The sequence below is a fragment of the Perognathus longimembris genome, chromosome 1 (assembly GCF_023159225.1).
Source record: "Perognathus longimembris pacificus isolate PPM17 chromosome 1, ASM2315922v1, whole genome shotgun sequence".
Taxonomy (NCBI): Eukaryota; Metazoa; Chordata; class Mammalia; order Rodentia; family Heteromyidae; genus Perognathus; species Perognathus longimembris.
In genome coordinates this window covers 157,766,615-157,779,583 of record NC_063161.1, presented here as the reverse complement: position 1 = coordinate 157,779,583, position 12,969 = coordinate 157,766,615, and the positions used below count along the sequence as shown (strand labels likewise).

Genomic DNA, 12,969 nt, shown 5'->3' with positions numbered 1-12,969 from the left:
CGCCTCCTTTTTGAATTCAAGAGGCTCAGGGACCTAAAGCAACTTGCCTGAGGTCACACAGCCCGACCACACAGGCCGGACCCCAGAGCCTGAGCCCCCCGCCCCCCCCAGGCCGCCGGGCCACACGGAGGCTTCACTGCGCTTCAGAGGGCTACCCCGACTCCCCTCGGATCCCATCCCATTCCGGAGGGCTACCCCGACTCTCCTGGGGCCTCACCCTCACCTGCTGTCTTCCTGCAGGGCGAGGCCCTCACGGCTCCAGGAGATGTGGGGGGCAGGGTACCCCGAGGCTGAGCAGCTGACCTTCACCTCCACACCCTGCGAGAAGTGCTGGGACCTGGTGTCAATGCTGACCGTCGGAGCCTCTGCAGCCCAAGGGACAGTGGGGGAACAAGCCCATCAGGGGGGCCGGGGCCTCCCACGGTGCCCCCGAGGGAGGAAGGACCCAGGGCTGGGACCCACAGGAGCTCCCCAGAAACGAGACACCAGCCGCTGCCTGCTCCCCCCCATACCACACATACACTTATGTACACACTCCAGTGACCTCGGGGTGGCCTCCCAGGTCTGACCTGGCATTGTCCCTATACTGAGGTTCCATCAGGGCATCTGTCCTGCCTGCAAGGCCCACATGCCCCTCTTGTGCCCTAGAATCACCAGACATCACTAATGGATCCCCTCCCACAGAGCTCCTGTGCCCTGGCAGGCATCACTAATGGATCCCCTCCCACTGAGCTTCTGTACCCTGGCATCACCAGGCATCACTAATGGATCCCCTCCCGCAGAGCTGCCATGCCCTGGCATCACTAGGAATCACTAATGGATCTCCTTCCACAGGGCTCCTAGGCCCTGGCAGGCATCACTAATGGATCTCCTCCCACAGAGCTCCTGTGCCCTGACAGGCATCACTAATGGATCCCCTCCCACAGAGCCCAGGCAGACCCTCTGCATCCTGCCTAGTCAGCCAAGGGCCAGCCACACACGGAAAGGGGGTCGGTCCATCAACGTCCTGAGGGACCTAGGCCAGGCCCATCTTGGAAGTCCCAGACAGGTGTACTTTCCTCTGCCTCCTCTACACAATCTGTGCTACACACATCTGCGCGTTCCCACCGCTCCAGCATCCCGCCCCTGCCCTACGTCCTTACACGCTACGTATCGAACGCAAGGGGGAGTAGAGAAGGATGGGCTCAACGGCATGGGAACTAAAACAAGAAACAGGGAAACTGGCTTGGTCTGTAGCAGTAGACACTGAGGTTAGATACCAGCATGAACTTCCCAACAGTGAGAACCGCTAAGTTGTGGCTCGTCTGCAGGACCCTCTTTCCCTGATGTCTGAGCCGTGGGTTGGGGCTCCGGGCTCCCTGTAGGATGGGGGTGGGAGTGGGGTCAGTGGGGGTAGCAGGAGCCTCACCTCGCACCAGGAGCCAGGTGGATGCCCTCGAGGCGCCGTTGGCGTTGCTGGCCACACACTGGTACCGCCCGCCGTCGCTGGGGACGACGCCCCTGACCTCCAGGGACCGGTCGGCCAGCTGGGAGACTCGGCCCTCGGAGGCCGGCAGGGCGCGCCAGTCCCGGACCCACGTGAGGTTGTAGGGGTCTTGGCTGAGGACGTGGCAGGCCAGGAGGGCGGTCTCCCCCGGGGACACGGTCACGTTGGTGCCGGGGAGCAGCTGCGGCGGGGGCTCTGAGGGCACAGGACGGGGAGACCCCCATTGGAGCCCCGCGATGGAGGAAGGGCCGGAAGTCAGGGGTCACCGGAGGGCTGGGCTGGGCGGGCGGGCGGTACGCACCTGTGATGAGCACCTGGGCCTCCGCGCGCCCAGTCCCCGCCCCGCTGACCGCCACGCACTCGTACAGGCCCTGCTCCGCCCGGGACGCCCTGGGCACCTCCCAGCTGCTGTTCCCCGAGGCCCTGCAAAGGACGGACGGTCACAAGGACGCCCGAGGGGGCCCCGCCTCCACGCGGCCATCCGAGGAGGCTCCCCCTCCTCCCACACCCCGAAAGGAAGGGCCTGGGGGGGGGGTCCTCTGACCCCAGAGCGCGGCCCCTTGTGGAGGCTCAGGACACTCACTGTCCCCACCCCTGGCCGGGCTGAGGCCCGAGGACCCCTCCCCTGACCCCCCCCAGGGGTGACTCCAGGGCCCTCCCCGCACCCCCAAGGTGACCCCACTCACTGCAGCAGCCGCTCCTCGCCCAGCCGGACGCCGTCGCGCCGCAGCTGCAGCCGGAAGGGGAGCGCGCTGTGCACGGCGCAGGACACCAGCAGCGGCCGCCGCAGGAAGCCGTGGATCCGGGGGGGCATGCTCACCAGGGGCGCGCCTGCGGGCGAGGACGGGGTTCGGAGCCCCTCCCCGACGCCCCACGGCCCAGCCTCCGGCCCGGCGACGGGCCGGGTGCCGGGTGGCTCCCGCCTGTCATCCTAGCTGCTCGGGAGGCCGAGACCTGAAGGCGGTGGTTCAAAGCCAGCCTGTGTGGGGGGGGGGGGAGGGGGGGCTCAAGCGGTAGAGCTCCAGCCTTGAGCAGAAACGCGAAGGGCCGGCGGATCCAGGCCCTGAGTTCAAGCCCGCGTAACTGCCGCAGACGTAACAAGTCAAAAATAGCACGGTGGGAAGATGGCTGTGAACACCGAGTTCACACACATATTTTTGAGATAAAACAAGACTTAATGAGCCGTCGCAGCTGGTGACCGGCCCCTTGGGGCCTCTCCCTGCCCGCCCTGCGTGTGGGGGGGGGGGGAGGCGGGGGGGTGACGTTCTCTCGCGCTGCCTGTTGGAAGCGCTTCTGTTGGAGATGTCTGAGGGACTCCCGTTTCCCAGGTCAGGCACGGCCCCGGGGTGCAGGCCAGCCCTGCCCCCCCGGCCCACCCCCGCAGAGCAGCAAGGAGCCAGTGAGACGCCCTGAGCGTGAGGCGATGCGCCGGGTCTCCGCAGAGAGAGCACGGGGTGGCAGGGTGGGTGACATCACGCCCCGGGCTCCCCGCCACGTCCCCGGGGAGAGAGGGCCGTGGGACCGGCCAGCCACGTCCTCAGCAGTGCTTATCAGGGACACCACGCTCGTACACGCTGGACACCCCACCACCACCACCACCACCACCTTGGATGAGCGGGGAGCCAGGAACGCCAGGCCGGCTCCCAACCCGAGAGCCAGCCCGCCCCCCGGCCCCCCCCCAAGGCGGGGATTAAAGGCTGCGCTGCGCCTTCCGCTCCCCTCTCCCGCAGAGTCCAGACAGAGACCACGCCCAGAGCCCTGTGTGTGAGAGTGTGGAAGGAATGTCCCCGGGGGCCACGCCCCAAGGCGGCCTCTGTGAAACCCAGAGTCCTCAGAGCACCCCTGAGTGGTGGGGACACACGGGGCGGGAGGTGGGGGGAGGGCTCTGTCTCCTCATCAAGACACCCCAGCACTCCCTGGTGAGGCAACCTCAGCAAGGAGACAAATGGATTCAAGGCCAGGAGACTTCTCCCTAGCTGACCATCGAAGCGCCAACCAGGAGCGCAGACGCCCAGCAAGAGCAAGAAACCCTGTGTCCAAAGCCCGATGCCGCGGCGGGGTGTGGACGGACGGACGGACGGACGGACGGACGGAGAGAAAAACAAATGGATAGGTGGTTGATGGGCCAGACAAATGGGCGGGCAGGTGTGCAGCCTGGAGGGATGGACAGAGAGGTGGGTGGACAGATGGGAGGCACGGACAGACGGATAGACAGACGCCTGGATGGGTGAGCATAAAAACATAGAAGGCTGGCTGGCTAGATGAGTCGGTGGGTGGGTGGGTGGGTGGGCAGATGCATGGAGGGACAGAGGGGTGGATGGAAGGGTGGATGGTGGGAGGCTGGCAGGCAGTGACTCTGAGCCCGTCTTCGTCACAAGCTGGATGAGGACGTATCCTCCAGCCTGGCTAAGCAGCGAAGGCCCCAGGAAGCCGCCCAGGCCCGTGCACGCCGAGGGAGGGAGGGGCTGGGGACAGGCCGCACTCACCGGGGTCTGCCCCGCTGTAGGAGACCCCCGAGACGCGGACGACGGGGCTCCCCGTGGGGTCCTTGCCCTTCACCTTGAGGTAGAAGCGCTCGCGGGGGGCGTGGAAGGCCGGCCCGCCCCACAGCTGGTGGGTGGACTCGTTGGCGAGCAGCCGCGTGGGCAGCGTCAGGAGGGGCCGCCCGGAGCGGTGCGACAGCTCCACCGAGTCCAGGTGGCCCGGCGCCTGCAGGCCCGTCGAGTTGATCAGCAGCGAGATGGGCACCCCTGCGGGGGGGGGGGCAGGGACGGGGCGCTGGCATCGGTGGGGGTTCCGGGACCGGCCCTCCCCGCCTTCTTCACCACCCAGTGCCCTCGGCTGCCGGGGGGGGGGGGGGGGGCGGGATTTGCCACTGTCCGTGGTGCTGACACGCCACTGGGCAGCCACCGGCTTCCCCCGGCTGCACCTGCAGACCGGGGCCCTGAGGCAGAACGGGAAGGCGGCGGGGTAGGATAAGCAGACACCCCGGCCCGGGCCTCCACCCTCGCTCCGCTTCGCTTCCTTTGCTTTTCTGTCTTGCTGGAAAGGTGACACTTTGCACGCACGCGAAACTGGACTCGGCTCTCATCCTTTGCCTAGCCAACTCGGGACTCGGTGTCAGCATGCACCTCCCTTGCAGACAGCCATCTTTTCCTCTCAGCCCCACCCACTAAGCGTCTGTGGGTGTGGCCGGCGTGGCTGAATGCTCGCTCCTTCCTTCCTTCCTTCCTTCCGTCCTTCCTTCCTTCCTTCCTTCCTCCCTCCCTCCCTTCTTTCCTTCCTTCCTTCCTTCCTTCCTTCCTTCCTTCCTCCCTTCCTTCCTTCCTCCCTCCCTTCCTCCCTCCCTCCCTTCCTTCCTTCTGAAGACACTGAATTGCATGGAAAGAGCATGATAGAATCCACTCTCCTGATTGTTCTGGAAAGTCCAGCAGGCCAATCCCGAGCCTCATTCCTACGCGGCAGCCCTCAGCCCAGGGTGTGTGGAAGCCGCCCCTGGGGTCTAGGCATCCACAGTCCAGTTGGCCACACACTCTCATCTCCAACTAAGCAGCACAAAGCCAGAAGCGGAGCTGTGGTTCAAGTGGGAGAGTGACAGCCTTCACTGGGAAAGCTAAATGACAGCACCCAGGCCTTGAGTTCAAGCCCCACGAGTGGTGCAATACACATGCATGTGTGTTACGCATCTGTATTGAAAGCAGAAGCTAGAGCAGGTCCCACCCACACAGGTCCCTTTAGCCCCCTCCCTGGGCGCTGGCTCTGGGGACAGATCTGGGTGAAGGCGTCTCCCTAGCCCTTGGTTTCTGCCCAGTCTTGAGGGGGAGGGTCTTGGTTTCCCTGCATCCCTCCCCACATCCTGCTATTTACAAAGCCAACACGGGTGGGTCCACAGCTTCTGTCGCAGTCTGATGACGCTACTGCTGTGTCCACGGGAGCCACTAGGACCAAGAGAAGCCCCTGGCAGGCGGGGCTCACCAGCCTGGGCCCTCTTCAGCAGTCTGGGGGGGGGGGGGTCGCCTGGCCTGGCCCAGGCCCCTCCCTGTCTCCTAAGCTCATCTCAGCTACATTCTCACAATGATCTCAGGAACACACTCCTACTGTGGCCCCACATGGTGTTTCCTGGCAGAGTTCAGACAGCCTCTGCCTGCCTGGGACCCCCCCCCACCTCTGCCTGGTCCTGCCTTCCCTGGGACCCTGTCTCTGCCTTATCCTGCCCACCCTGGAACCCTGTCTCTGTCCTGCTCTGACTGCCTGGAACCCTCCCCTCCTCCCTCCCTCCCCCCCCCCATCCCCACCATGGGACAGCAGGAGCCTAAGAAAGTAGACTGGGTGGAAGTTGAAAATAAAGAGGCAGACTCAGTAATGAAAGGGACGAGCGAAGTGTCCAGGGGCTGTGCGGGAGATGTCACCGTCACGATGCTAGCTAGCTGCAGCTCCGCTGACATCCCTGGGGTCTGGGACAATGGCCCAGTGCACGCCACAGCGTGTGTGTGGTGGGGGGCGGCGGGGATTCCACAGCCACACGTGCCGGCCCTGCCCCCGCCTCCCCCACCTCTGCGGGGGCCCGCTCGCCACGGTCCGCAGGGTCAGGGTCCACAGGGGCTAAGGGTCCGCAAGGTGAAGGGCATGGGAGGCCGAGGGCACGGAGGCCCCCCGGGCACGGACCTTGCAGGGGCCACTCGATGGTGTGGCCGAGCTCCAGCGAGGGCTGCGTGGAGAAGCCGGCCCGGAAGTCGATGTCGCTGACGCCCGTGATCCTCACCGAGTGGCGGCCGCTGCTGTAGACCTAGCGCGGCCACGGCCCGGTCACCGGGCGTGTGACCCCCGCCCCCCAGGCCCACGCACCGCGGGAGCCTCTGGCCTGGCCATGCCGGCACGTGGCTCCCCCCCCACCCCGTCTCCTCTGCAGATGCGTGGGCAGCCCCGCCACCCCGGAGGCTGCTCCGCCTCTCAGCGCCCCACCCCCCAACACCCCGTGGGCCCTGTCTGTCCCCCGAACTCCCAGCCTCACTTTCCCCGTCGCTAGCAGCGCCCTAGCCACTGCTCAGGTTGGAAAGACAGGAGGTCAGCTCTGCCATGGCAGCCGCAGGGCCCGCCAACGTGCGGGGGGGGGGGGGGGAACCAGCAGGAGCCCAGCCGCGGTTCACCCGGGGCGCTCTCCCATCCCCCACAAAGCTGCCCTTGCTTCCTGCATACGTTTTTCCCAGGCCAAGGTGCTGAGCACAAGTCAGCGGGCCCGTCCTTCTTGACGGTTCCCTAATCCAGCCCATCGGGACCCGTTGCTATGGTAACGTCCCGCCCAGGCGCCTGCTCCCGGCCACCCAGTGTCAGCACCTTGATGGACCAAAGCCCCGGATGCTCGGGCTTAAAGGCCACGACCCGGGCCGAGTCCGGGATGTTGAGAAGCACGTTGAGGCCCTCGTCCTTCTGCAGGATCCTCCCTGTGGAAACCGGAGGTGCTGCTCGGTCCCCAACCCCTTCCCAAGGTCTCGGGGGGCCCCAGCCTGCCTCCCGGAACCCACAGGGCTGACGGGTGGCATTGGGGTCCCACCGCTCCATGGCCCCTGGCCGCCGGCTCCCTCCCACCCAGGCCCCCCTCCCCCCTCCCCGCGTCTCTACCCCAGGGGGTGTCCCCTGCTCCCTGTTTCTGGACCTTGGGTCCGAAGGCCCTGGGGCCCTGGGTCTCTTCATCCCATCCTGGCTCTCTGGCTCAGTGTCAGGGCTAAGGAAGCACCTACCCAGTGGGTCCCGGACCTCAATCTGGGGCCCGGGCCCGCTCAGGGAGATGGTGACCTCCTTCAGGCTGGGGTCAAAGGGGATCCGCCACGTGTGTTCACCCTCCTCTTCGTGGTCCGTGGACAGCAGGTGCACCTTGGAGGCCTGGATCGCCGACTCCACCCACTTCAGCACCTGTGGGGTGGGGGGGGGGGTAGGAAGCCGAGGTCAGCCCGGCTGTCCACTCCACACCGCCCTGCTAGCACCGTGTTCCAGTTTCTGATCCTTCTCCCCGGGAAACGGCAACTTGGGGTCTAGGGCGGGCAACTTATAAGCTAAGTGTGGAGAACGGTCCTTCCATAAAGCAAAGAAACCCTCAAGGACAAGTGACTATCCACCCAAGGAAAACCCTGAAGGCAGCTCCCCTCGCCTACATCCGAGATAACCTGAGACCAGAAAGAACAGGTAGGACTGACACACTCAAGAAAGGAAGAGAGGGCTGGGAATATGGCCTAGTGGCAAGAGTGCTTGCCTCGTATACATGAGGCCCTGGGTTCGATTCCCCAGCACCACATATACAGAAAACGGTCAGAAGTGGCGCTGTGGCTCAAGTGGCAGAGTGCTAGCCTTGAACAAAAGGAAGCCAGGGACAGTGCTCAGGCCCTGAGTCCAAGGCCCAGGACTGGCCCAGCCGCCAGTCACACTTAGCCATTGGCAATAGCAGGACATGAGACATCCTCTCTCTCTCTCTCTCTCTCTCTCTCTCTCTCTCTCTCTCTCTCTCTCTGTCTCTCTCTCCCCCCGAGTGCCAGCGGTTCACCCCTGCCATCCTAGCTCCTCGGGAGACAGAGGGCTGAGGATCGTGGTTCAAAGCCAGCCCGGGCAGGAAAGTGCTTGGAGACTCTTATCTCCAATTAGCCACCATAAAGCCAGAAGTGGAGCTGTGGCTCAGGGTGGTAGAACACCAGCCTTGAGCAAAAGCGCTCAGGGGCAGCGCCCAGGCCCGAGTTCCAGCCCCCGAACAGGTAGACACAAAGAAAGCTCAGCCCCGAATGCGTTGGCCGCTTCATTCTTGTGACTTCTCCAGGTCTTTGAGATTTTCATAGTGATTCGCTTAAAGTGACAGTCATTTGAAAATGACAAGGTCGCCATGACCCCGACAGACACCTGAGCAAGCCCAGCAGAACGCAGCGGCTCGCCCACCTCAGCCAACCAGAAACAAACCCGTTCCGTTCATTGCTGGAATGAAAGTCTGACTCTAGCCCCGGGGATTGATTAGCGATGCCTGCCTCGGATGCCGCGGACGGTGGGGCCTTGCGTGCTAGCTACCGGCCATGCCGGCTGCAGAAGCTCAGCCGTCCGTGTGACCTTCGCAGCTGGAAGAATCGCCTGAGACCGAGGAACCGGATTTGTTTTTGCTCACATTGAGCTAGAACATATGTGGCAAGATTTCACTTATCACGGGATACGAATCCAGTATGCTGAGAGCGCGCTTGCTTTTTGTGTTGTTGTTTCTTTTAAGACTTGGAGCTACTTCATTCTTGGTTATTTATCTATTTTTTTGCCTAGCTAAGTAATGTGTCTCTTGAAAAAGGCCCCACCTGGCTTGGCCAAGGATCGGGGACAAAATTCTCCCTCCACACAGTGCAGAGGGAAAGAGGCAGCACCGAGGATTCCCAGCTGGAGAGACAGACAGACAGACAGACAGACAGACGCGCTGGCAGGGCAAGGGGAAAGCTCCAGAAAGCAAAGGGGACCACTGTCTGCTCCCCAGGAGCCTCGTCGGGGGTCAGGAAGGAGTCAGAAATAAGCAAAGCTACTGGGAGGGAGGCAGTGGCAGCCCCAGCCGGCTACTGTGTGGCAATGTCGTGGGTCGCTGTGGCGGGAAGACACCCAGGGGCCGAGGGCTGGGACACAGAACGTGAACCTGGGGACCCCCTGGCCCGGCGGCCTGCTCTGACGTGGGGGGTCAGCCCCTCAGACACCCTCCCGGTGACCCCCTGGCCCGGCGGCCTGCTCTGACGTGGGGGATCAGCCCCTCGGACCCCCTTGTCCACGGCACAGCCGGACCTCCTCTGCAGGGCCAGACTTGGGGTCAGGGCCTCCCGCACCCCGCCATGTGCCAGGGCTCCCGCGCGGAATCGGGGAGCCCTTGGAGGAGCGGAGAGCCTTCATTAAGCAAACACAATGTTTATTTGGAGACAATGGCTCCCAGATGTGAGCGCGGGCCTGGGAGCCAGCAGTGCGCTCACGGAGCCGACCGCGGGGACGGAGGAATCTGGCACCGCGGCCCGGCCAGATGGCGGCTGCCGGGCTCTCCGTGGCAGATAAATCATCCCGGATCCTCACCCGGGACAGGGACGGCCGGGGCAGCTGAGGAGAGCCAGGCGGAAGCCGGGGGGCGGGGGGGGGGGCGCCCCGCGGGGCTCGGCGCAGATCAGAGCAAGGAGGGCCCAACTCCGGGGCCTCAGCACGGGGCCCCAATGGGGGGAGGGGTCGCCCTTATCAGTTGAGGGGTCTCCCTAACCCTCCCTTGCTGAGAACACCTCCCAGACAGCCCGACTCTTCTAGAGGCTTCCATGGACCCAGGACAGCCTGGGGACTCCACCCAGACGAGGCGGGCTGGGACAGGACAGCACAGGCATGGCGAACTCATCAGGGCTTCTCAGGAGCCAGGCCATCCTGGCCACCACCTGGGGGACGGGGGGGGGGAGGGAGGGGACGACTGTGCACCAAGGGAGCCCCCCCACCCCACCAGCTAAGCCCCCGGCCCAAGGGCTCCCCACACAGAGGTGGCGGAGCTGCTGTCTGCCTACCGCACTTGCGCCTTTCTGCCCAGGAGACCCGGCCGGAAGCCCACCCTCACCCCCCAGCCCCCCCCCACCCCACCCCGGGAAGGGTCCAGGATGAGGTCAGCGCTGGGCCTCTCCAGACCTGCTAATCAGAGCCACCTGGCAAGAGCCCCTCCCCCCCCGCCCACGCCCACACCCCACAACGCCAGCAGCCGGCACCCCCCGCCTCCCTTCCCCCCCCCCCCCCGAGCTGACGGTAATGTCTGTGCTGTGTCATCTGTACCTGCTATGCTGGACAGCTCCCAGAATGCAGTGTGGTGGGGGGAGGGGAATCCCGGGGTGGGGGGAGCCCATTCCTCCCTAAAAAAAAGACGGGGAGTCTTCCCAGGCCCAGGGGAGGCTGCATAATGAAGGGACAAGCCCAGCTCTCCCGCCCTTTCCCCTTCTCCCCCCCCCCGCCCCGTTTGTCCTTTTTTTGTTTGCTGGGGGTGGCACTGCGGCCAGAACTCAGGGCCTGGGCCCTGGCCTTCAGGTTTTGCTCAAGGCTGGCGCTCTACCACACGAGCCACAGCCCCACGTCCAGCTTCTGGGTGCTTCGTGAGAGATAAGAGTCTCAAGGGCTTTCCTGCCTAGGCTGGCTTGGAACCACGATCCTCAAGATCTCAGCCTCCTGAGCAGCTAGGGTGACAGGCGTGGGCCACCGGAACCCCGTCCGGTCCAGGCAGGTGTGCCCGGGGCGGGGCCTGGGGAGGGGCGGGGCCTGGGGCGGGGCGGGGCCTGGGGCGGGGTGGGGCCTGGGGAGGGGCGGGGCCTCGGGAGGGGCGGGACTTCTTGCTCCTCAGGGAATCTGAATGGAAAAAACCTTTCGGGCAAAGGTTGCCTGTCCCCTAACACGGTCCCGTCCTGCGCGCAGACTGCAGGAGCTCTAAAGTCTTCTTGACACACACGCTGTGCGCACACACACACATCACACACACGTGTGCACACACCACGCGTGCACGCACCCTGCACACAGCTACGGCTGGGCAAGTGGCATCGTAGCCCGCCCCAGTTGGCCGTGGCGGGCTGGCTCTACATGCACAGTGTGGGGGCTCCAGAACCCTCCGGAACGGGGCTTCTCCCAGCCAGGGGAGGATCGCAGCTGCCCCAGCCCCTTTCCCAGGCCTGGAGAGTGTCTGGAAACATCTGGAAGGGGCCAGGGCCAAGGCATCAAGCTACATACTGTGCCTAGGGAAAGAAAGCGCCAGCTCCCACCCCGCGGTGGCCGGGCCTCCCCATCCGGGACCCCAAATGTGCTGCCCGCCAGGACCGGCCCTGTGCCCGTTGCCCTCCCTCGGGTGCCCGGGGCCTGCTGGGGGTTGGGGGGGCAGCAGCCCCCACCCCGCCCACCGGCCAGCCTGGGTCTCATCTCCTGCGGTAGGGATCCCGGCTGCCCCTTCCCCCCCCCCCCCCCCCCGCCTCGGCTCCGGGCCAGGAGGGCTGAGCGCCAGCACACAAGGCCTGCCGTGTCGCCTGGCCGCAGAACCGCCGTCTGTCATCGGGGAGCTGGGGCGCGCTCATCTAAACACGGCCCCAGAGACCCGTCCCTCCAGCTCCCAATACACAGCCGCGTCCACACCTCCCTCCCCCGGGACCGGCTGTCCCCGCCGCACCCCCCCCCGCCAGCACCTGCTACGCGCCCCTGGCCTAGAGAGGTTCCGTGGCACCCAGGGGCCCCGTGGCCCAGCGCCCGGGAGCTCGCACACCGCCTGGTGATGTGAAATGCTCACGGGAGCAGAAAATGACCATCACAGAAGGCGGCCCGGGAGGGGGGGGGCTGGGGGAGGGGGGGCGAAGGAGCATTTTATGGTGACAGGAAGTAGAGGAAAGCCGCCCCCCCTCCCGGGAGGGTGGATATCAGTGAAGACGGGGAGATGAGGAGAAGCCGGGAGAGGAGGAGACGAGGAACAAGCGGCTTACGCCACAGGAACGGCTTCGCCAGAGATGGCTGCCGATGCTGGGGAGAAGGAGGAGGGCGGACGCGAAGGCCGACCCTGTGCCTGGGGCGAACCTGGAAGGTTGGGCCAGCACCTAGCTCAGGAGGCTGAGTGCTGAGTGTTAAGTGAACCTAGCCAGTGTCACCTCAGGCCAGAGGCAACTGAGCCCTGTCCAGCCAATGTCCACGGTACAGCTGGGATCTGTCGGCTCCCTGCTCCCCTAATCCTCCTCTGGCCCAACCTCCCCCCATCCCCCGCCACCCCGGGGACGATCAGAAGCAAACCCACTTCCACCTGCCTGCCTGGCCCAGCTCAGGCCCAGCAGCACCCGCCCAGGGTGCTGACGACCTTTAACCCCATCACCCAGAGCCAGGCCCCGGGGGGCTCACGCGGTGACAGAACACGCGTTGTCTAGGAACCCCGAGGTCCCTGCCTCGTGGGGTGATGCGACGCGGTCTCAGCCCCCCCCGAAAGGCGGGGTGTGCGGGGCGGGGGGGGGAGGGGGGCTGGGCTGGGGCATGGGGCTCAGGGCAGGCGCTGCCCTGGGGGCTCACCTCGGTCACTTGCTGCTTGTCCAGCTGGAACACCTGCCCGGAGCTGGCGGAGGCGACCTCCTCGTACGCCCGGTAGCCAGGATGGGCGCGGTCACCGCAGTCCCCGGTCAACACGAAAACCACCTGCAGAGGACAACCCGGTCTCCCTCAGCGCCCCCCACGGCTGCCCGTGGCCAGGGGCTCCCCTCCTGGGGGTCGCGGGGCCCCCGGGGAATGGCGGGCGCTCGCTACACGGGTTGACATCGACAATGTGGGAGGGAGACCCCGAGTCCTCGGGACCCGACGTGGCTGCCCACGCGCCTGCGATTGCTTCCGCTGGAGGAGGTGCAGCAGCTCGTCCTTCTTGTGGTAGTCCTTGGCACGGGCGTCGGAAAACACGTAGATGAAGGAGCCGGGGTTGGACACCTCCACGGCGGCTTTGATGGCGCCCATGCTCATTTCCGGGC

At 65.4% G+C, this 12,969-nt stretch overlaps 1 protein-coding gene across 1 annotated transcript in view; it reads right to left on the bottom strand.

Moving 5' to 3' along the window:
- The window catches only part of Hmcn2 (hemicentin 2), a 101,761-nt gene that overhangs the window by 74,332 nt on the left and 14,460 nt on the right, over window positions 1-12,969 (bottom strand). The window contains 10 exon segments of the mRNA XM_048345035.1: window positions 224-365; window positions 1,409-1,681; window positions 1,788-1,909; window positions 2,173-2,317; window positions 3,973-4,236; window positions 6,152-6,272; window positions 6,821-6,927; window positions 7,225-7,396; window positions 12,524-12,646; window positions 12,824-12,969. The exon segment at window positions 12,824-12,969 is cut by the window's right edge and continues 13 nt beyond it. Of these exon segments, the coding sequence (XP_048200992.1) occupies window positions 224-365; window positions 1,409-1,681; window positions 1,788-1,909; window positions 2,173-2,317; window positions 3,973-4,236; window positions 6,152-6,272; window positions 6,821-6,927; window positions 7,225-7,396; window positions 12,524-12,646; window positions 12,824-12,969 (1,615 nt within the window).